Source organism: Neoarius graeffei, chromosome 11 (genome assembly GCF_027579695.1).
Source record: "Neoarius graeffei isolate fNeoGra1 chromosome 11, fNeoGra1.pri, whole genome shotgun sequence".
Taxonomy (NCBI): Eukaryota; Metazoa; Chordata; class Actinopteri; order Siluriformes; family Ariidae; genus Neoarius; species Neoarius graeffei.
The window spans coordinates 32,807,982-32,830,500 of NC_083579.1; the positions used below are offsets into that span (position 1 = coordinate 32,807,982).

The 22,519-nt window shown below is 41.0% G+C and overlaps 1 protein-coding gene across 1 annotated transcript in view; it reads left to right on the forward strand.

Annotated features, from left to right (window-relative positions):
• nrxn3a (neurexin 3a) overlaps positions 1-22,519 on the forward strand; it is an 851,023-nt gene that overhangs the window by 820,173 nt on the left and 8,331 nt on the right. The window contains exon 24 of the mRNA XM_060932786.1: positions 5,657-5,744. Within this exon, the coding sequence (XP_060788769.1) occupies positions 5,657-5,744 (88 nt within the window). The remainder of the gene's footprint in view (positions 1-5,656; positions 5,745-22,519) is intronic.

Sequence of the window (22,519 nt, forward strand, 5' to 3'; positions counted from 1 at the left end):
TTTTTTTTACCTCCAGCCCCAGCTCCGCCTTCTCCAGGACTACTGACACCAACGTCACAGGGACCTCCTCATTCCAGCATTTTAACAGATTGAGGTGGTAAATTTGCAATGCCCCACCCTTGTCCATTTGCCTCACCTCATAGTTGACGTCCCCAACTCACCGTGTGACCTCGAAGGTTCCTTGCCACTTGGCAATCAATTTGGAGCTCGATGTGGGCAATAATCCGAGCACTTTGTTTCCCGGCATGAACTCTCTAAGGCACGTGCCCCTGTCATACAGTTGGACTTGACGTTCTTGTGCCTGCCACAAATTCTCCTGGGTTAAGTGTGTGAGTGTGTGGATTTTGGCGCGCAGGTCGAGAACATATTGAATTTCATTCTTACTTGGCGAAGAGTCCACCTTCCAATTTTCATGGAGCACATCCAAAATGCCATGCAGTTTACAGCCATATAATAATTTGAATGGAGCATACCTGTGGAGGCTTGCGGAACCTCTCGTACTGCAAATAACAGGGCTTGAGCCATTTATCCCAATTACATGCATCCTCACTTACGAACTTACGAATTATGTTTTTGAGTGTTTGATTAAAACGTTCCGCTAAGCCATCCGTTTGTGGGTGATAGACAGTGGTGCGGATAGGCTTAATCCCCAATAGCCCATACAGTTCACGTAATGTGTGTGACATAAATGTAGTGCCTTGGTCTGTCAGGATTTCTTTCAGAATCCCGACCCAGGAGATAATACGGAAGAGTGCTTGCACAATACTGCATGCTGAGATATTGCAGAGGTACTGCTTCTGGATATCGCGTTGCATAGTCCACCAGAACTAAAATAAAGTGATATCCCTGTGCTGACCAATCTAATGACCCGACGAGATCCATCCCAATTCTTTCGAAGGGGTCTCAATCAAAGGGAGGGGGCGCAAAGGCACTTTTGGAGTGGCTGTGGGATTTACTAATTGGCATTCGCGGCATGTCGCACACCACTGATGGACATCCCCGCAAATCCCTGGCCAATAGAACTGGGCCATTATTCGGGCTAGTGTTTTGTCCTGCCCTAAGTGTCCGGTCATGGGATTAAAGTGAGCCGCATGGAATATGAGTTCCCTACGGCTCCTTGGGATTAATAACTGTGTTATCTTTTCGCCAGTTTGAGTGTCCTGCGTCACTCTGTATAACCTATCCTTAATAATAGAAAAGTAGGGGAAGGCCAGCGTCGCATTTGGCTGGAGAATTTGACCATTGATTACTCTCACTTGGTCAAATGCATGCCGCACAGTCTCGTCTCACAACTGCTCTAACGGGAAATCCTCAAGGGAATCCCCGAGAGAGGGAGGAGGGGCGGGGTGCTCCTCGCTCCACATATCACCTTGATGTGGTGCTGACATCGACAGATCTGTGACAGCTTCTCCTGCCAATGCTAGTCCAGGATCTTCCCGAGATGTATTACTACAGGACCCACTTCTTACTACGTGTTTCATTAACTCTTTAAATCCTGGCCAATCAGTCCCCAAAATCAGTGAGTGGGTGAGACGAGGATTAACCGCCGCCTTTACACTATGCTTTTCTCCCCAAAATAGAATGTGGATGGACACTAAAGGGTAGTTGTGAACATCCTCGTGTACACACAACACCTTCACCACTTGTGCTCTCCCCAATGCCTCACCTTGCACCAGGCTTTGGTGGATTGAAGTCTGGTTACAGCCGGAATCCACCAAGGCCTGGTATGTATCCCCTCGGACACTTACCAGTATACCGATATGCCCAATCTAGGGCGGTTTCTAGCGTGTTGGGAACCCAGACCACCATGCCCACCTCCATCGCGGAGCACTGATTTTGGAGATGTCCCGGCTCCTCGCAGAGCCAGAACACCGGCCCAGTCTCTCCCTCTACACTGGTGTTACAGACATCACTCACCTGGAGGGGAGAAGACACAAACAAGGAAGGGCGAAACAGGAGGACACCACGGGTGCATCAGGCTGGCTGGGGGGGAGCCAGCCCCCGCCTCCACGTTGGGGGAATGGGGCAAGAACGGGAAGCAAAGGGAGAGAGAGAGGAGAAGGAGAAGCATGTCTTCCTGCCATCGGAACTGCCGCCATGTGGTCCTTTGCCAGCTCAATGGCTTGATCCAGCGACGCCGGGCGATGACACTGGACCCACTCCACCGTTCCTTCTGGAAGTCGCACAATGAACTGTTCCAGTGTTATCAAGTCGATAATTCCCTCGGCGTCAGGGTTGTCTGCCCTCAGGCACCACCGGCAGGCATCCACGAGTTGTTGGCCAAACATGAATGGCCGGCCAACGTCCTCCAAGTGCAGCAAGTGGAAGGGCTGACACTGTTGCTCCAGGAAGCAGCCAACACGCTGGCGAATGGCTTTCTTGAGGTCCACATATACGAGCCGGCTGTTGGCAGGGAGCTGCAGTGCGGCGAGCTGCGCCTCGCTCGTCAGCAGTGGAAGGAGGCGCACTGCGTGCTGCTCGACTGGCCAACCCCATGCCTCCGCTGCTTGCTCAAAGAGCACGAGAAAAGCTTCTGGATCATTGTCTGTGAAGATTCTCAATTATCCAGGTCATAGTAAACTGTGGGTGGTAGAAAAGGGCAACTGGACTTGCTTGAAGATTCTTGAAAACGTTTCACCTCTCATCCAAAAGGCTTCCTCAGTTCTGTCTGACTAATAGGGAGTATCAGATATTTATCCCCTCCTGGATCAGAATCAGAATTCTGATGACCAGCTCATCTAAGGTGTCATTGAGGCATCATGTTGGTGTGGGTCACTGGAGGCTGGGTGTGAACGGCGAGTCATTAGGGTGATCAAAGGATTGCCCATTAGGGTGATCAATGGAAATCTGACTCTCTCTGTCCTCCTGTGAGTCACCGAAAACAGCTGGGTCCTGGCGTACACCCAGCCGTCTAGGAAGAGTGTCCAAGACCGCATTGTAGATGGTTGATAAATGATGTCTTAGACCCCCACCTCTGTTCAGTGATGGCCGTTCCAGGTTGACAAAAATGGCTTCTTTAACTCCTCGCTCATACCAACGATCCTCTCTGGCTAAAATAGGGACGTTACAATCCTGAAATGAGTGTCCTTTGTTGTTAAGATGAATGTAGACAGCTGAGTCCTGGCCTGAGGAGCTGGCTCTCCTGTGTTGAGCCAAGCGCCTGTATAGCGGTTGTTTTGTCTCCCCAATATACGAGTCCGTGCAATCAACACTGCACTGAATTGCATACACTACGTTGTATGCAAAAAGAGAAGGAGCAGAATCATATCAAGAAAGCACTTCAGAATTGTGGTTATCCCAACTGGGCTTTCCTAAAGAGCATAAAAAGGAACATAACTGACAAGGATGATAACAGGAACAAACGCAAGAACATTGTCATTCCCTACATTTCTGGTCTATCTGAGAAACTCAGGAGGATCTTCTACAAACACAACATTCCGGTACATTTCAGACCCAGTAACACCCTGAAGCAGAAACTGGTCCACCCTAAGGACAGAATACCCAGACACAAACAGGACAACGTAGTGTATGCAATTCAGTGCAGTGATGATTGCACGGACTCATATATTGGGAAGACAAAACAACCGCTATACAGGCGCTTGGCTCAACACAGGAGAGCCAGCTCCTCAGGCCAGGACTCAGCTGTCTACATTCATCTTAACAACAAAGGACACTCATTTCAGGATTGTAACGTCCCTATTTTAGCCAGAGAGGATCGTTGGTATGAGCGAGGAGTTAAAGAAGCCATTTTTGTCAACCTGGAACGGCCATCACTGAACAGAGGTGGAAGTCTAAGACATCATTTATCAACCATCTACAATGCGGTCTTGGACACTCTTCCCAGACGGCTGGGTGTACGCCAGGACCCAGCTGTTTTCGGTGACTCACAGGAGGACAGAGAGAGTCAGATTTCCATTGATCACCCTAACGGGCAATCCTTTGATCACCCTAATGACTCGCCGTTCACACCCAGCCTCCAGTGACCCACACCAACATGATGCCTCAATGACACCTTAGATGAGCTGGTCATCAGAATTCTGATTCTGATTCTGATCCAGGAGAGGATAAATATCTGATACTCCCTATTAGTCAGACAGAACTGAGGAAGCCTTTCGGACGAGAGGTGAAACGTTTTCAAGAATCTTCAAGCAAGTCCAATTGCCCTTTTCTACCACCCACAGTTTACTTCTGGATCATTGTGCAGACCCATCTTTGTTAGGATGAGGTGGGGAGGGTCCGCTACAGTGGCGGTCATAGAACCCACCGATGTGAATAGGTGCCAGAACGCCTGGCAGTCTTCTTGTTGGGACATCAAGAAGCATCAAGGCTTCGAACCGTTGCTCCTTCTCCTTTCGGAGGGCGATCAGCACTTGATGCTGGTTCTGCTGTGCCGTGGCAAGGGTATGGATGAGGTCTTTAAAGGGCAAGGACTCCATGGGGGGGGTCCCTTCTGCACTCCCAGGTTTCGGCACCACTGTAGAAGCTGCCCGGATGTGGGTGGAGCACAGAAGTACTGCAGGCTGTTGTTAGTGTTCTGATTTGTCTTTTATTTCTCTTTTCAGCACAATACTTTCTCATTTGGGACACACACTCACACAGACACTCAGACACACACACACACCATCATGCTCTGGTCCCAATCTCTCGTCCTCTGCTCTCTTACTCCTTTTATGGAGTGCTGTCACTGCAAGAGACACACAAACACACATTAATTGACAACAGGTGTAGCGATTTGACCACTCACCTTCCCCAACTCTGCCCTCCATTCACAAACTGACGCTCAGCCACGCCCTCACTGCCACAAACAGTTTTCTTTTCCGATGATCTTCAGGAAGTTTGCATGATCCAACTTCCTGTTGTGGAATATTCCAAATATTTCTCATTAGGGATGAATGTGATCATGCCACAGGGTCAAGTGGATGAACTACTATGAACTCTTTTTATGGAAAAATATTTCAAGCATGATGAGATGATAAACATATTCACACATTAATGCAAAAATATGATTTTTAAAAGTCTGTGTTATATTTTATTCATCTCATCTCATTATCTCTAGCCGCTTTATCCTTCTACAGGGTCGCAGGCAAGCTGGAGCCTATCCCAGCTGACTACGGGCGAAAGGCGGGGTACACCCTGGACAAGTCGCCAGGTCATCACAGGGCTGACACATAGACACAGACAACCATTCACACTCACATTCACACCTACGGTCAGTTTAGAGTCACCAGTTAACCTAACCTGCATGTCTTTGGACTGTGGGGGAAACCGGAGCACCCGGAGGAAACCCACGCGGACACGGGGAGAACATGCAAACCCCACACAGAAAGGCCCTCGCCAGCCCCGGGGCTCGAACCCAGGACCTTCTTGCTGTGAGGCGACAGCGCTAACCACTACACCACCGTGCCGCCCCTATTTTATTCATGTTAAGTAAAATTAAATTAGAAGGGCACGTGGTAGAGTGTATACCTCCACCAAGCCATATATTCAGATTTGCATCAAAATCTAACCAGTTGTTCCTTGGCTCATGGTCCACCTTTACTCAAAATTTCGTCCAAATCCATTTACTACTTTTTGAGTTACATTGGGAAAAGACAAACAAACTGAGGCAAAAACAGCATTTAATCAGCATTTTCTCTCTCTGTGTCTGTTTTTTTAGAGCACAGATGATATTGTAACGTCAGCCGAGTGCTCCAACGACGACGAGGACCTGGAGGAGTGCAACTTCGAGCACGCAGGTGGGCTAGGTCAGTTTAATTCTGCTTGCTCCTATGTGGTGATCTTTCATTTTGCAACAGAGGATCAGATCCTCAAAGCATCGCGCCCCCCCCATGGATTGATAAAGTGTAACTTCCTGTCTAGCTAAGCAAAGCCAACTTCCTGTCTAGCAAAGACGACCCATCATTCATTCAGGCTCGAGCTTATCTCTAAATTCCACTCAGTAAGTCTTAAGAGATCCCCTTGAAATAAATCGACACCTATTACGAGCTACACTTGGCCATGGGGTTTTCCGAAGTGGTTAACATGCTCACGTTTCCTGCTAATTTTGTCTTCCCCATCTCTCATGAGGATGTACGAGCAAAATTAGTACAGAGACGTGACATGTTCTCTGCATTGATGCTTCAAAATGTATCATAATCAGAGGTTTTCTGTCATGTGACACTGGATTGCATTTTACATGATACATTTTGAGATGTCTCAATTTTATTTTGTTTTCTTTCACGCCAAGTTATAGTGTGATATGTAGAAGAGTAATTGTGATGGAAGTAGTGTTCCTGGTTTATTTTGGTTCCCTCATTATTTTGAGGCTTAAGTTAAGCATTTTAATAGAGAACAGATATCATCGAATTTCTGTGTACAAATTGTTTCTTTTTTCATTTTCATTTTGTTTTGTTTTTTTTATGTAATTTTTGAACAAGTTATTCTGCTGAGAATTTTTCCCCTCAATCCATATACGATATTAATATAAAATATATAGAGAAATATAAACCAGATTTAAATTCAGAATGATTTTGAAAGAAGTTGGGTTTTGGCCTTTTTTTGGTAGTTATTAAAAAAAATAAAGAAAACTAGGTTTCGTCTGTCTTCTCACCGTAAAACTCTCAAATGTGAAAAGTTCCATGTTCATTTATTTTTTAAACCAAAGTCAAAGATCATATTGTTTATAAGAATTAATGAAAATGTAATTCTGTGTTTCTTTCTTCTCCTTGTAAAAAATATTAAAAAAAGTAAAAAAAGACAAAATGCTAGTGCCGAAAAAATAGGTTTGCCTTTTTCATTTAATTAAAAAAAATAATGTTTTGATAAATTAAAGAAATGTGTTTTATATATATATTCCCCCCCACGATCTTTTTTTTATTCAAAGCCAAAGATGGCATCACTGCAATTTATTTTTTTAATTATTAAAAAAAATAAATGTAATTTTGTGTCTATTTTGGGTTTTTTTGTCTTTTGATTGGATAAAATCCAATATAATGTCAAAGAGCACATAACTTTGTCTTTATTATTATTATTATTATTATGGGAAAACATTTTTTATTGAAAGTGAATGATCACATAGAAAAGGAATGAAAGAGTGTTAAGTAATTTTATATCTACAGTCAATGTCTCATAACTGTAAATAAATACATAAATAAGATTCACCTTTGTCACTTATATCAAATTTAAAGCATTGGCTTTTTAAATTTTAATATATCAATTTTAAAGCAATACAATGGAAGTGTATATATATATATATATATATATCAGCTTGTTGGTCTCAGTGATGGTTGTCTCTGCACAACATGGAAGGCCCTGTCAGGCATCATTGCGGCAAAAATGAGTAAGCATGTGGCTCAATACATGAGCGAGGCACAGAAAGGGATTGGCAGTAACACCAGAGGAGCCAAGCACCAGCTACTGGTCGATAGAACAGTTGCCCGAGACTGTAAGAAGAGACAGACCAACCTGTGCACTGCCTGGATTGACTACAAGAAAGCCTACGACTCAATGCCACACACATGGATACTGGAATGTCTGGAACTGTATAAGATCAACAGGAACCTAAGGACCTTCATCCAGAACTCAATGGAAATGTGGAAGACAACCCTAGAGGCCAACTCAAAACCCATTGCCCAAGTCAACATCAAGTGCGGCATATACCAAGGAGATGTGCTATCACCACTGCTGTTCTGCATAGGCCTGAACCCCCTCAGTCGGCTCATCACGAAGAGCGGCTACAGGTACCAATTCCGTAGTGGGGCAACAATCAGCCACCTGCTCTACATGGATGACATCAAGCTGTATGCCAGGAACGAGCGAGAAATAGACTCGCTGATCCACACCACCCGGATCTACAGCGATGACATAGGGATGTCATTCGGATTGGACAAGTGTGGCCGGATGGTCTCAAAGAGAGGCAAGATGATCCGAACTGAGGGGATTGACCTACCAGAGGGCAACATAGGTGATATCCAAGACAGCTACAAGTACCTTGGCATCCCACAGGCTAATGGAAACCATGAAGAGGCCACAAGGAAGTCAACCACAGCCAAATACCTCCAGAGAGTAACGCAGGTCCTGAAAAGTCAGCTGAATGGTAAGAACAAGGTCCGAGCCATCAACATGTACGCACTACCAGTCATCAGATACCCCGCTGGTATCATAAACTGGCCAAAGGAGGAGATAGAAGCCACAGATATCAAGACTAGAAAGCTCCTCACCATGCATGGAGGGTTCCACCCCAAGTCCAGCACCCTGAGACTATACACTAAGCGGAAAGAGGGAGGCCGAGGGCTAGTGAGCATCAAGACCACGGTCCAGGATGAAACATCGAAAATCCAAGAATACATCAGAAAGATGGCCCCAAAGGATGAACTGCTAAGTGAATGTCTCAGGCAGCAGAACCCTGATGAGAGTGCAGAGGAGGAGGAGGAACAGATAACCTGGAGAGACAAACCCCTACATGGCATGTACCACCGTCAGATAGAGGAAGTGGCTGATATCAAGAAATCCTACCAGTGGCTGGATAATGCAGGACTGACAGACAGCACAGAGGCACTAATCATGGCAGCACAAGAACAGGCCATAAGCACAAGAGCCATAGAGGCCAGGATCTACCAGAGTAGATCAGACCCAAGATGCAGACTGTGCAAAGAAGCCCCTGAAACAGTCCAGCACATAGTAGCAGGGTGTAAGATGCTAGCTGGATCAGCGTACATGGAGAGGCACAACCAAGTGGCTGGGATAGTATACAGGAACATCTGCAACCAGTATGGAATAGAAGTACCCAAGTCCCAATGGGCCATACCACAGAAGGTGGCCGAGAACAACAGGGCCAAGGTTCTGTGGGACTTCAGCTTTCAGACTGACAAACAGATCCTGGCTAACCAACCGGACATAGTGGTGGTGGACAAAGAACAGAAGACGGTGGTGGTGATAGATGTGGCGATCCCAGCTGACGCCAACATCAGGAAGAAGGAACATGAGAAACTTGAGAAGTATCAAGGGTTGAAAGAGCAGCTGGAACGGATGTGGAAGGTCAAGGGTTGCGTGGTCCCCGTGGTAGTGGGGGCACTTGGGGCAGTAACCCCCAAACTGGGAGAGTGGCTCCAGCAAATCCCAGGAACAACATCTGAAGCCTCAGTCCAGAAGAGCGTAGTCCTAGGAACATCGAAGATACTGCGCAGAACCCTCAAACTCCCAGGCCTCTGGTAGAGGACCCGAGCTTGAGGATGACATGGATACCACCCCCCCACCGGGGGTGAGAAGGAGATTTTTATATATATATATATATATATATATATATATATATATATATAGTGTATCACAATCAGAGCTCACACAATTTTGGCTTTTAAATTAAATATTTTTAAAAATATATTTTAAAACAGTAATTTTTGAATCCATCAATCTACATTTCTCCAATATGAAAAAATACCTTTTCATTCGATGTCAAAGTCAGCGCTCTTACTGTTCCACTTTCCCTAAAGTGCCCTATGTATCATATTAATATTAACACCGTTATTACAATAAAAAATCTACAGCGTGCCGTGCCCTCGAGTTCACCGCTCTCTAAAACACTCATCAATTATCGCTGTATAAAGAAGGTTCGAGGGCTTTTAGCGAGCTCGTATCCCACGCAAATGGCTTTTTGTCCCCTACAAATTAGACGTGTTGAATGTTTTACGCGGACGAGACAGACAAGTCAGAACATTGATTCACTTGGAGTTTCACTCCTGATTGTCAATCCCAATTTCTGTCAAATTTTTATTTTTTCAGCTGAGATAGTTGGAGAAAGTCAGAGCTCTTTCTGATCTGTATCTGTATCATGAAGAAAAATCGCTAGGGCCCCAATCATCCAGTCACGTTTACACAGAAATTCATGCCATCATTTCTAACCCCATCAGTTGATGTTGGACAGCTGCATGAGATGCTCTTGTTCTGGGGTTGTTGTCTTTTTGTTTGGTTATTATTTGGTTTTGTTTAGCATGTCTGGCTGTTTTTGTTTGGTTTTGTTTTGTTTCTTTTTTCTCCTCAAGGTCCGTCGTTCTGTTTTGATTCGTTTCCACTGGGTTTCTTATCTGTTTCATGGCTACGACATTCCTGTTGTCTCGCCTCATCTTGTGCCGCATGATTTGTTGGTGTTGGTCGAAATTTCTTTTCTTTTTTTTTGGGCTTCAAATTTGACGTTCCCATTTCTGATTAAAAAAAAAAAACTGGCAACAAAATCTTTTCTTGCCATCAAAAATAAGCAAGTAATATTAAGAAAGTTGTGTAAAAGAATGATAAATATTATCCCCTTTTTTCTGAAACCCTTCCCCTGCCGTTCTGCATAAACTAATATGTAAATGCAGATGGCATAAAAAGAATTTTATTGCCACAAAAAAAAAAATCATCTCTCAATCAGTCATTTGTGGCATGTTAGAGTGTATGTTAGCTTCTCGGCTAGAACCATCTTCCGGAGAACTTTCCATCGTCATGGTTACTGCATGGCTCCGTGTCGTATGCTCCACACACCATCCACACTAACCCCATTGGCTTAATATATATATATATATGACTCCATTTTGTTTTTAGTTTTATCACCATTTTTATTTCAGGACTGCGGTTGCAAAAATTGCTGCTGCATCGTCTCTGTGTGTGTAGACTTCCTGTCTGTCCACATGTCCGTGTCTTAAAGTGTTTCTGTCACGTGATTCTGTTCTCTGTTTGTAAAACTGTTGGAATTTTTTCCCCTTTTTCCCTTATTTCTCCTTCAGGAATTCCATAAGAGGACTGTTAATAAAACAATACTTTATTTCCATTCTAATCTCATTACATTCAAATAACTCGCAGCACAACTTCATCCGGAAACGATGCTCATGTCAGGGACGGCTGGTGTGAACATGGTAGCAGTGCTGAGGTTTCATTTCCTCATGCACACATCAGATTATTTACTGTTAAACACCTTAAACTGGATTATTTTGGATTTTTGAGGACCTGAACACAAGAAAGTGGCACAGAATGGTGAGGAGAAACGACAAGGCTGCAGTCCAATCAGTGACAGTCGTGTCCGGTGATCACACACAGAGACGCGGCCCCTAGATTTGACAAATTTGGGTATTTTTCACACACATCCATAACACATCACCAGCAGTCCAATCAGAGGCAGAGTTACACAGAAAGTCCTGTTTTATGGTTTAAAGTCAGAATGAAAGAGTTACAAGGGTTTTTGTTGTTGTTTCCTGTGAAGTACGACACAAACCTGGTAGAAGAATAAATAAATAAATAAATAAAATTAGGAATCACAAATGAAGTTGCTGATTTAACTTTTAAGGAATGTCTATGTTGAGTTTAAAAAGAAGGAAACAACATTTTATTGTCAGATAAAATTTAGTAATCTCGAAGGAATTTCTTGGTCCAGCTGCTCAAGATTATTCAACATAGCGAAGATAACAATAAATACATTTTGTTTATATATAGAACTAAAATAAAATAGAAATACATATTAGCAATTGAACAATGCAAATAGAATTAAAGCAAATCGAAATGCAGGTGTAGAAATGCACGTACTGACTCAACAGTATTTAATTTATTTTTTTCGTAGTGCAGAGTAAAACCAAGAATTCACTTTTTCATAAAATGATTTCTAAAACGTCGAAGATTGGGTTGTTTTTGTTTTTATTTTTTCTACTTGTTTCCGGACACAAAGTCTCTCTCTCTCTCTCTCTCTCTCTCTATCTCTCAATCTCGCTGTCTCACACACACTCTCTCACACACTTTCAATCTCTCACTCTCTCTCTCCCTCACTCTTTCTTAGTCTCTCTCACACATACTTTCTCTCTCTCTCTCTCTCTCTCTCTCTCTCACACACACACACACACACATCTCTCTCTCTCTCTCTCTCTCTCTCTCTCTCTCTCAGTTCTGTTGGACTTATTAAAAACTTTCCCAACACATGATCAAAGCGCCTCACAACCGAGGCAGAAATCAATCCAAGGACAAAGACAGCAATGATATAAAAGCTTCCGGAATCCAGCTACAGAGAAAAATGAATTTATATAAAATCTCGGTTAAAAAAAAAACCAGAGAGACGCAGCAGTGTTGTGTAGTCATAAGAGTGACATACTGAACCATGACCGTAAAAGATCCATCCATCCATCCATCCATTATCTGTTTATCCTGTGCAGGGTCATGGGCAAGCTGGAGCCTATCCCAGCTGACTATGGGCGAGAGGCGGGGTACACCCTGGACAAGTCGCCAGATCATCGCAGGGCTGAGACATAGAAACAAACAACCATTCACACTCACATTCACACCTACGGTCAATTTAGAGTCACCAGTTAACCTAACCTGCATGTCTTTGGACTGTGGGGGAAACCGGAGCACCCGGAGGAAACCCACGCGGACACGGGGAGAACATGCAAACTCCACACAGAAAGGCCTTTGCCAGCAATCCACCGACAATAATTAAGAATAAATAAAATGTATTAAATAAATATACAAACAAATAAATAAACAGTGTATTAGATGATATGTAAGATGTGGCATGTTGAAAACTAAACCTTTGACCTTCATAACAATCCTCACTTTGAACACCAGATGGCATGATCTGGTCAATTCAGACCCCGAAGCCTCGAAGTTTCTGACACTCTTCTGAGTTGTCACCTTCCTCCAGATGTTTCCTCGCACACGCTGGGAAGTATCTTTTGAAGTTTCGTTTGTTTTTGCCCCGTTGTGATCTCTAAGGTGATACAGCCTTCAGACAAGAAACACAATTCAGCACCTCTAAAACCCGCGAACAGCAGATAAATGTCAGGAGGAGTGGGAGCGACAGCGGAGATGGAGGAGACTGAGGTGTTTGGCTCCATCCTGTGCAGGAGTGTGTGTGCTTATCACATGTCAGCAGGTGGCAGATCAACAGCGCAGGTTCTGCTTAATTTACCCCTCTGTAGTGCAGCCATTGATAAGATTTACCAATGCGATACACACTTACACCTGATGAAAGGAGGAAGAAATGCAGTCAGGGTACTGAGAGAATTACATTAAAGGTTTTTCACAATATAGTACAATACCCCCCTTGACCTTTGTGTCATGTCATGTTGGACTTGTTGGGATCATATCTCATGAAAGTATGCAAAATACCTCATGATATTAAACTCTGTATAGCTATTAAATGCAAAATTATTTACAAATGTTAAAAAAACACTTAAAAGTTCACAGAAGTGCTGTATTCTACCCATTGGTGTGAAACTGTGTGTGTCGTTGGCATTAGACGTTACATAATTAGTTGATTTTGTTGCGGTTAAAGAGGCCCTGCAAGAGGTAAATGTGTTTTTGAGCCGTAAAGTAAATGATATGACTGTGTTGCAGTGTTGTAGTCGAGTCACTAAACCTCGAGTCCGAGTCCAGGCTCGAGTCCCCAGTGTTCAGGCTCGAGTCCCCAGTGTTCAAGTCCGAGTCAAGTCCAAGTCATTAAAGAAAATTTCAAGTCGAGGCCAAATCGAGTCCACTACTGATCCAAGTCAAGTCCAACACAAGCCCCGCCCACTATCAACAGGGCATATAACATGAGACAGGTGAGTTCACTAGTGAGTTCATCGCTCAGTAAGCCCCGCTATCAACAGAGCGATGAGCATAGCGTGTCACTCACTTCTCTGGGTATAGTCTTGCCAACTGACGATTGAAGTTCAAACCTGTCCCTGTCATCTCCTCGATAGTTCTTCTACATACAAAGAGTTTGCTTCCAAAACACGATAAACGCCAAATTTGAAAAATTGAAACTCCCGCCACCAAACCATCAGCAATTATCATATCTTACTTGTACCATATTCAGTTTTCGCCAAAACGCAATATCTGCCATTCATTTACACACTGCATTATGGTCTTTCATTCCAAAACACAACAAGTGCCATCACCGATTTTTCTCAAAACCAGACATATCCATTTGGCCAATCAGAGGCCGCCATTGGTGCGAAGTCTTCTAAGATGGCTGAGCCCATGAAGTAGGAAATCGCTTCGTCACTTCTCGCATTTATTGGACAATTTCACGCTGAATTATGAATATAATTTCAACGGAACGGAGGAGGCCGTGATGGTTTCACCAGTGGGGAAGAAACATAGGCCGTCAAAAGCAAATCATAATCAAGAACACGTTAAGAAAATGCGGCATTCGGGTGCCGGGAAAATACCAGACGTTGTGTGCACGCATAAAGCACGTGCATGTGTGTTTTGCCGTGCTGATAAACTCACACCAGCTGACATTGTCCATTTTTCAGGATACTAAAGCACATTATATCTCCAGTTTCAGATATATCTGTCATGAAAGAACACAGTTAAATGCACCTTAAATAGAAAGGGATATGTAGAAAGCCCTGCAATAACCTGGAGACTTGTCCAGGGTGTACCCCACCTCTCGCCCATAGTCAGCTGGGAGAGGATCCAGCTTGCCTGCGAGCCTGTAGAACAGGATAAAGCGGCTAGAGATAATGAGATGAGATGAGATGAGATGAGATGAGATGAGATGAGATGTAGAAAGCCCTGCGATAACCTGGTGACTTGTCCAAGGTGTACCCCACCTCTCACCCATAGTCAGCTGGGATAGGATCCAGCTTGCCTGCGACCCTGTAGAACAGGATAAGCGGCTACAGATAATGGATGGATGGATGGATGGATGGATGGATATGTAGCATTTGGGGAAAAACGCTGTGGCGTGCCGTGGATATGTCGTGACTTGACAAAAAAAATAATTACTTCGTTCAGTTAAAAACTGTTAATTAGTTCTGGATTTCATTTTTGGAGTTTATTATCATTAAGGAGTTAGTCAATAAACTTTAAAACAGGATACAGTGGTTTTCCTTTTATCACTTCCTGTAATCCGAAAAAGTGATTTTTCTCGAAACAATGGAACTGGATATATAGTGTTTTGGAACCAAACTCTTCATATGGAACGCATATCAGTGCATTTTTTTCCCACTGCACAAGAAGTCTGTATAAGCAAAGCGGACAATCCTAGGGGCTTCTCTCCAGGCATTTTAGTGCCATTAATGTTAGTTTGTTCCTGAACATGACGTACAAACAAGTGAATGTGCATTTTCTTGCACAAAATTAGTATAAAAATTGATGTAAATATAAATATCTTATGCCAAATTATTATGGTATGTTACAAAAAATAAAGAAAAAATCAGGGTCTCCAATTTACGAGTCCGAGTCATCAATGCTAAAGTCCGTAAAGTCAAATCACAAGTCCTTAAAATTAGGGCATGAGTCGGACTCGAGTACTACAAGCCTACTGTACCGTAATGAAACACATCAACGTTGGTGTTAATATTGACAAAATTAATTGTGTCACGTGATCTTGATATAAATGTAGAATGTGCCAGAATTTATAAGTAAGTAAGTCGGTAAGTAATAATTTATACTGCTATCAACTGTGTTGGAGGAGGTTATGTTTTCGCCTTTGTTTGTTAGTTTGTTTGTCTGTTCCCAGTGTAACTCAAAAAGTATTGAACAGATTTTGATGAAATTCTGAGTAAAAGGTGAACCATGGGCCAAGAAACCGTTGATTAGATTTTGATACAAATCTGAATATGTGGCTTGGTGGAGGTATACACTCTACTGAGTGCTCTTTGACCTGCCTAATGCAGTTAGTACGAGCACAAGTACGATGGAATTCTTCGATACTGATCTTACTGTTGCTTGATGATGTAAAACTGAAATGTGAAAGTATGGACAATGCAGTACTACAGCAAAGCTTTTACTGCTAGAAGTGTAACAGGTCATAATTTAATTTTTACTTGTAAAAGTACAATTTTTACGACTCAATTTACGATATCTGTAATTCATTTCTACTGGTATATTTTTACTATAAGTGAAGATTTAGAAAAACAAAGTGTACTTAAAGCAACCGATTATAAATCAGCAGCAGGTGGTATATAGTTTCAAATGTGACTCTTGTGATGAGAGTTATAGTGGTTACACCTGTATTAGGCATATCAGACGCTCGCTGGCCATGTTGTGAAAATTGTGCATGCAGATGCTGATCTAAGTTTCCAAATCTGTCATTGCTTAACTCTTGAATATTTTCTATCATGAATACTATCATTAAAAAGCTTATAATCTCTGCTTTCCAAAGAAATTCATCTCGTTAAGATCTGTTCAGTACTTTGGGAGTAACGGCAGGTTGAAGTTGGTACAACAGAGTACACTTTGCTTGCGGGAAAATGTCGGTGCTTTTTGAGTCACGGGAAAGCGGTCAGTCTCTCTCTCTCTCTCTCTTTTCTGATTGGGTTCCCACTGGATTACTTGTCAATATCAATCAGATAACTTTAATAGGGATGTTCTTTCACTCTCACTGTTTCTAATGAAGTATTCAGCAAAGTTTTCCGTCTGCTAGTTTTGATGTTATGATTCACAGCAGACTTTGAAGTGAGTTTTCACAGCTTTACCTACTCATTTTTTGTTTTAAATCAAACTGATTCATAAATAAATACATAACCAGTTTAGAATATATAAGTTGTTTTGATGAAAAATATTGAGATCTTAGTGGTCAGAATGAGATTTTAAAAACCTGAAAGTCAGAAACGCGAGTATCAATTTCAGTTCAAGTGCATATCACGAGGAGCAAGATCAATGTAATTCTCCTATTTTATATTAAACTTTGGTCAAATATCTGTAACATTTCTAAATTCTCTGCAATTTTTTACCTTGCGCAATACCAGAAAAATTCAGTTGAAATCAAGCCATTTGAGGCGAATTGGTCCGCCTCTGAATAAACTCAGCATTTGGATTTCCCAGGAAACATTGATTTTCGTGACGTCGCGTGCGGGACGCCTCCCTCTGAATCCTACGCCAGCGCTGGTTTGTTTATGAGAAAATGACCTGGTGGTTTTCTGCAAATTTCTTCAACTTTATCGCGTAATTATTAAAATGATGAACAGATGTATCATAGGAGGGTGTAGCAACACCAGTCATGATGGGATTAGTACTCATCGTTTTCCAAAAGACCGGACAATGAGGGAGAAATGGGAGCGCTTGGTCTACACAGGCTGTGCACTGAAACTGCACAAGCTCGTGCAGCCTGCTGGCGCTTCCGCAGATAACGTCACGAATCTGGCTCCAGACTCCCTTGGGATTTTTCCAGACGTGTTTTGTTATTTTATTTTTTTCTGCTGTAGACAGATGGCCTTGTGCAAAATTACCCTTCTGGATGAGTGTGTAAAGGGACATACTTTCATATAAAAAAAAACACTAAATTGGTCCAGAATATGCACTTTAACTGGAATTGTTTATTGGATGTGGATCACACAGTTTTTTCGAGGTTCGCTTTGAAAGCTGTGAATATTATCATTTATATTCTTTCATATAAACACGAGTAGGCCCTACTTTTGAGAAATACAAAGCCTTACAGAGCACAAAGAGGATATTAGGAAAATTATTTTATCACTTTTTTACTGAGTGTACCGATTTAACATTTAACTTAATACTAATTAAATACTAATTTCCATAATTTGTTTTTACTAATTTTTCAGACTTTGCATTCAGTATACAACCATCTATGTGCCAAAATTTCCATATTGAAAAAAAAAGGTTATTAAGAAAAAAACATTTGATCTCATTCATTAATGAGGCCCATTTTGGCCCATGTGATCCTCTTACAGAATATTACGGCAGTTTTCTAAAAATTAAGCCGTTTTTTGAATCTTTGATTTGTAATATCTCAAGAACAGATAAACATATTTTAATTCTGTAAAAAGTCTGTTGTTCTGCATTCGATTCTGAATTCAGTGAGAGCAGTTTCAAGCAATTTGGATTGAATTTCAATGTTCACCTGATATGCCAACCTGTAGCCATTTGCATGAGCGTATCGAACAGCGTAAAGGCGTGTCTTCAAGCATCGGTAAACACTATAGGACAGCACACAGTATTGCACCCAAAGACATTAACAAGAACTTTGTTGTCTTAAGAAAGTATCAGAGTAAATTTGAGTGCTTATTGTACGAAATGCTCTACATTCGAGAAAGAAGACCAGCTCTCCACATGCAATCGGATTCCCTACAGGCTAAACTTTTTGTTTTGCATTATGCTAATCTATTTATATATGGTTTGACATTAACTTAGCTTACGGACACTCGCTTCATAACGGTGTCCGAGCGGCACCGAAACATCACACTTTTTTTCCTTCATATTTTTACTAAATATGTTTTTGCATGCTGGAGATAAAAAATATAATGACATATATCTGAAAATTCAGTTTTTATCAGTAGAAATTCACAAATTTCTGAAGTACGGTTTATTTGAAATTCTATTTTAACGAGCCAAAATGTGGACCTGGAATTGGCACTGGACAAAATTTACAATGTGAATTTCTACTAATGAAAATTGTTTACTGTGGATGTGAACAGCAGGAATTCACTGTATGTCTATAGCAATGTAGGACTCGTTGAAATGAATTATAGTGACCCTCAATATGGAATTTGACGAGTTAAACTAAATTCTTACTAAAAATATTCTTAATACTAGAAGTTAAATTGCAGTTGTCAGACATTTGAATTCTGACTACTAAAAGTTACACTTCTGCCATTAAAAGCTAAAACAGCTTGTTGTACAGTACAACACAAATTAAAAACAAAAAACAGTCCAACAGCAAACGAACGTACAATCTAGAGGACACACCTTATAACAGGGTATACTGAGCTATCGCAATAATTCTGGGAGAAATCCTGAGAATTTTTTTCATAGTTTGGTTTAAAAAACAATCCAGATCTTTAAACATCCCACAAAGTGAAATTAAATCCATTATTTTTAAAAATGTCAAGAATACGCTACAACCACGAGGAGGACATCCATCAAAAATCAGTGACTGAGTAAATAAAGAGGGGTTTAATCAGAAAAACAACCAAGACGCCAAAAGTAACTGTGAACTCTCATGATGCTTCCACCACCATGCTTCACCATGAGGATGGTGTCCTATTTAATTAATGTCATATTTTTCATGACATAAAATCCCAACTAAATCTATTTCAGTTCCAGGTTGTTCAGAAAAGGGGTGAATACTTATGCAAGACACTGCACAAGATAAATGTTGCCGATCTTTGAAACATTTTCAATATAGGAGCATATGAATGTTGCAGCGTGGCTCGTTATTAGGTTCAAGATTTACACCACTAATAATCAGAGTAGGCGGGGGAAAGGGGCGTGGCTTGGATAGTGGCTTTTGGCAGTTTTTTTTTCCCTCCTCAGTTTGTATACTCATACATATTTATTTATGCATTCTCATAGTATGAAGGTACAGGTCTAGTCTTCAGCATGAAAAATGATATCAATGCACTGATGAATCCTGGATCGTGATTGGTCAGAATGGTTGGTGCTGATGAATTTTCTCAAACAGCAGCTCCAACAGTAGCAGAGCTGCAAGTCACAGGTTAATGTTAACGCATTTGTTCAATATGTTTCTATAGTAACAGCGAATTCACAGGCACTTTACTTATAATAAACATTGAAATAGTTCGCATGGTAAAGTTTATGGGATGTATGGAAGGAGACTCTAGTGTGAGGTAAAGCTGTAACTTTATGACATCTTCAAGAACGAGGAGCTTCAGTTTCACAACATTTATATTCCAGGACATTTAATGTAATTCTAAATGGATAAAAAGTATTAATGAATAGAAATCGTTGAATCATCGGTAAGTTCAAAACCAAACACTATTTCGCTGTTTATTCCTGAATTAATTTTCCTGATCTGTAGGTTTTTAAGTCCTCTGGCCTCTTGTGGAATTCTGATTATATCTAATGTACAACTTTCTTTAGAACCAAAGTCTGTCGGTGTGGAGCACAGTCACCCTCTTACCTCACTCTTACCTCACCTCACAAACAAAAAAACAAAATGACAGCGAGCTCATTCAGCAGCCATTAAAGAGGTAAACTCTGTGCTGGAGTGGCTTTGTCGCCTACAGGCTTTGGTTAAAGCGGCTCATCTGAGCCCAAATCTCTCTCCGTGTTTAATGTTGTACCTGAACGCTGCTTGCTCTGTCGTTTGTCTACTCTCCCTAAATGCAACTTACTTTAAGCATGCATCAACAACATCTTGCAGTACAAAATTAACCCATTATCAGCCCAATTTTCCTCGCTCTTTGACGTACATCCAGACTGCACGCCTGTTTACATGTTTAAGACTAACAATGACAGATAGATTTTGTCTTTCGGGTCACATGACAGAGACGGCAGTCGTGTATCGGCTGTCCGGCTCTCGACCGTGTCCGTTTTTTTAATAGTTTGTGCATCTGGTTGTAGTGTGTGAAAGTGAAAGTTTTAAATTGCTTTGTTCTTTTTTTTTGTATGATTTTTCCCCTTTTTTTTTACACATAAAACAAATTATGTGTGTTTTTTTTTTAAATAGCAGTGTTTCAAACTTAAGAAAGATGTAAATACAAAATTAGAAATTCATTTTTTTTTTTCAGATTTGGAACTACTTCATCGAATACTCTATGTGCGTCTAATTATTATTTTTTAAGGAAAAAAAAGTCAAAAATGAATTAAGGTTTAAACAGTACGAGTAAAATAACATTTTAAATATGTATACTTTTTTAATTGAAAAATTAAATGAATCATCGATCCAGCACATATGATTGTCGGTGAAAATGTTCCACATCTCAGTACTGTTTTTCATCAAATTCTACCAGCGATCTTGATAAACAATTGACTTTTGAACTGGGTTTTTTTTTTGTTTGTTTGTTTGTTTTTTGTTTCTTTTTTCAAAACTGCATGGTGAAGAAGTTGCAGTTTAGGGTTTGTCAGATTGTCAGTGTTAGAGTTTTGTTCTTTTTTTCGTAGATGGGCATGTATATGCTCATTGTTTGTATATCCCCATCCCTTCCTTACAGCCAAAAGCTCTAATGCCGCCCGACCGCTTCGTACTGCCTTTACATGGACATGGCAACTGACTTACACAATCACCCCCATCATTATCATCTCCTATGTAGTATGTTCATAGGTCCAGAACCTTCCTCACCTTCCTCCTCCTCCTCTTCCTCCTCCTCCTCCTCCTCCTCCTCTTCCTTCCCCTTAGCTATGGCAAAATATGTACAGTCATCCATCCATTCAGAATTGATGATTATGAACTCAATCCAAGCAAAAAGTTTAATTACTAGAATGTAGATATTTATTTAAAAATGCTATATATAAATATATATATATCAAATCCAAGGCTCAAATATGTACAGACTTTTGTATTTTAACAAAGAAAAAAAACAAAACAGAATAATGGTGAAGTTTATTTTTCATGTTATGTGGTGTGGATGTATGTGTTGTTGCCTCCCTGTATACTCATGTCTGAAGATTCTATTTATCAAGAAATACAGTGGCTAGTAAATTTTCTTTTCACAAGAGAGAAAAAAAAAATCTTGTCCAAGGACATTCTTACACAACTTTCTTTTGTGCATTTTTTCTTCATGCCAAAATCATGCGGGCAATTTGTTGATGTAAGTTAACAAAAATCTGGTATGCTTATTTTTCCTTGAAATATTGATTTTATGTTTATTTGAAAGCCTTTTTATTTTATTTTGTTGTGCAATAAAATGTTATGATTGATTTAGATTGTGCTTGTCTGTGAATAGTAATATGGCTAAACTAGTCGCTTTTTTCAATATATTTTCATATATTTTTTCCTTTATTTATATTTTGCCTTTTAATTAAGGAATTGCAATTAAGCGAGTGGACTTTTTGTATTATTATTTTTCTGGATCAATATTTGGATATTTGCCTTTAACTTATTTAGCCTTTTAATTCTGAAGCTGCATTAAATTAAGTAAACTGACTTTTTATTTTATTTCTTTTTTATTTTATTTTATTTTATTTTATTCTCAAACTGCATACACAGTACTCAAACCTGAATGGCAGGACTCTCTCTCAGTTACAACAACAGCCCCCCCCCCCCAAAAAAGTTCCAGGGTCAGATGACCTGGGAGCGGCTACCGTATGTAAGGGCTGGACGATATTGACCAAAATATCATATCACAATTTTTCAATGATATTTCTACAACGTGCTAAGTTTAATGATACTTCCATTTAACTTCACCCAGCCCGAGACTGTGTCTCATTCCTGTTCTCTACCTCACGCCGATGATATAAATATAAGATTTAAGACATATTCCTACTTAGCTATGGATTTGCTATTCTAATTAATGATATATTTCTGCCGCAGTACAGCTGCGCTTTTATTTCAGGAATGCGATTGGTTTATTCACTCCAGGTTGATTTCGACATGCACTTGTGTGCTTTTGGCAGTGGATATAAACACGCAGATTGTGTTTGAGAGAAGAAACGGTGGCGATATGATGCGTATGAGGAGCTAATTAATCCCCCATCACCTCCGCAAAGCAGCTTGTTTGTACACTGCACGCCAAAACGTTTTATGTTAATCAGCTTCCTGCTCAGATTTTCATTTGTTGATAAACTCTTAACGGCAGACGCCTAAGTCTTTGTGACAATATTTAAGGGGGGGGGACAAACCTGTATCTGGAGATCTTTAAAGCATGCTTTAGGTTTCCAGTTGCCTCAGCATATG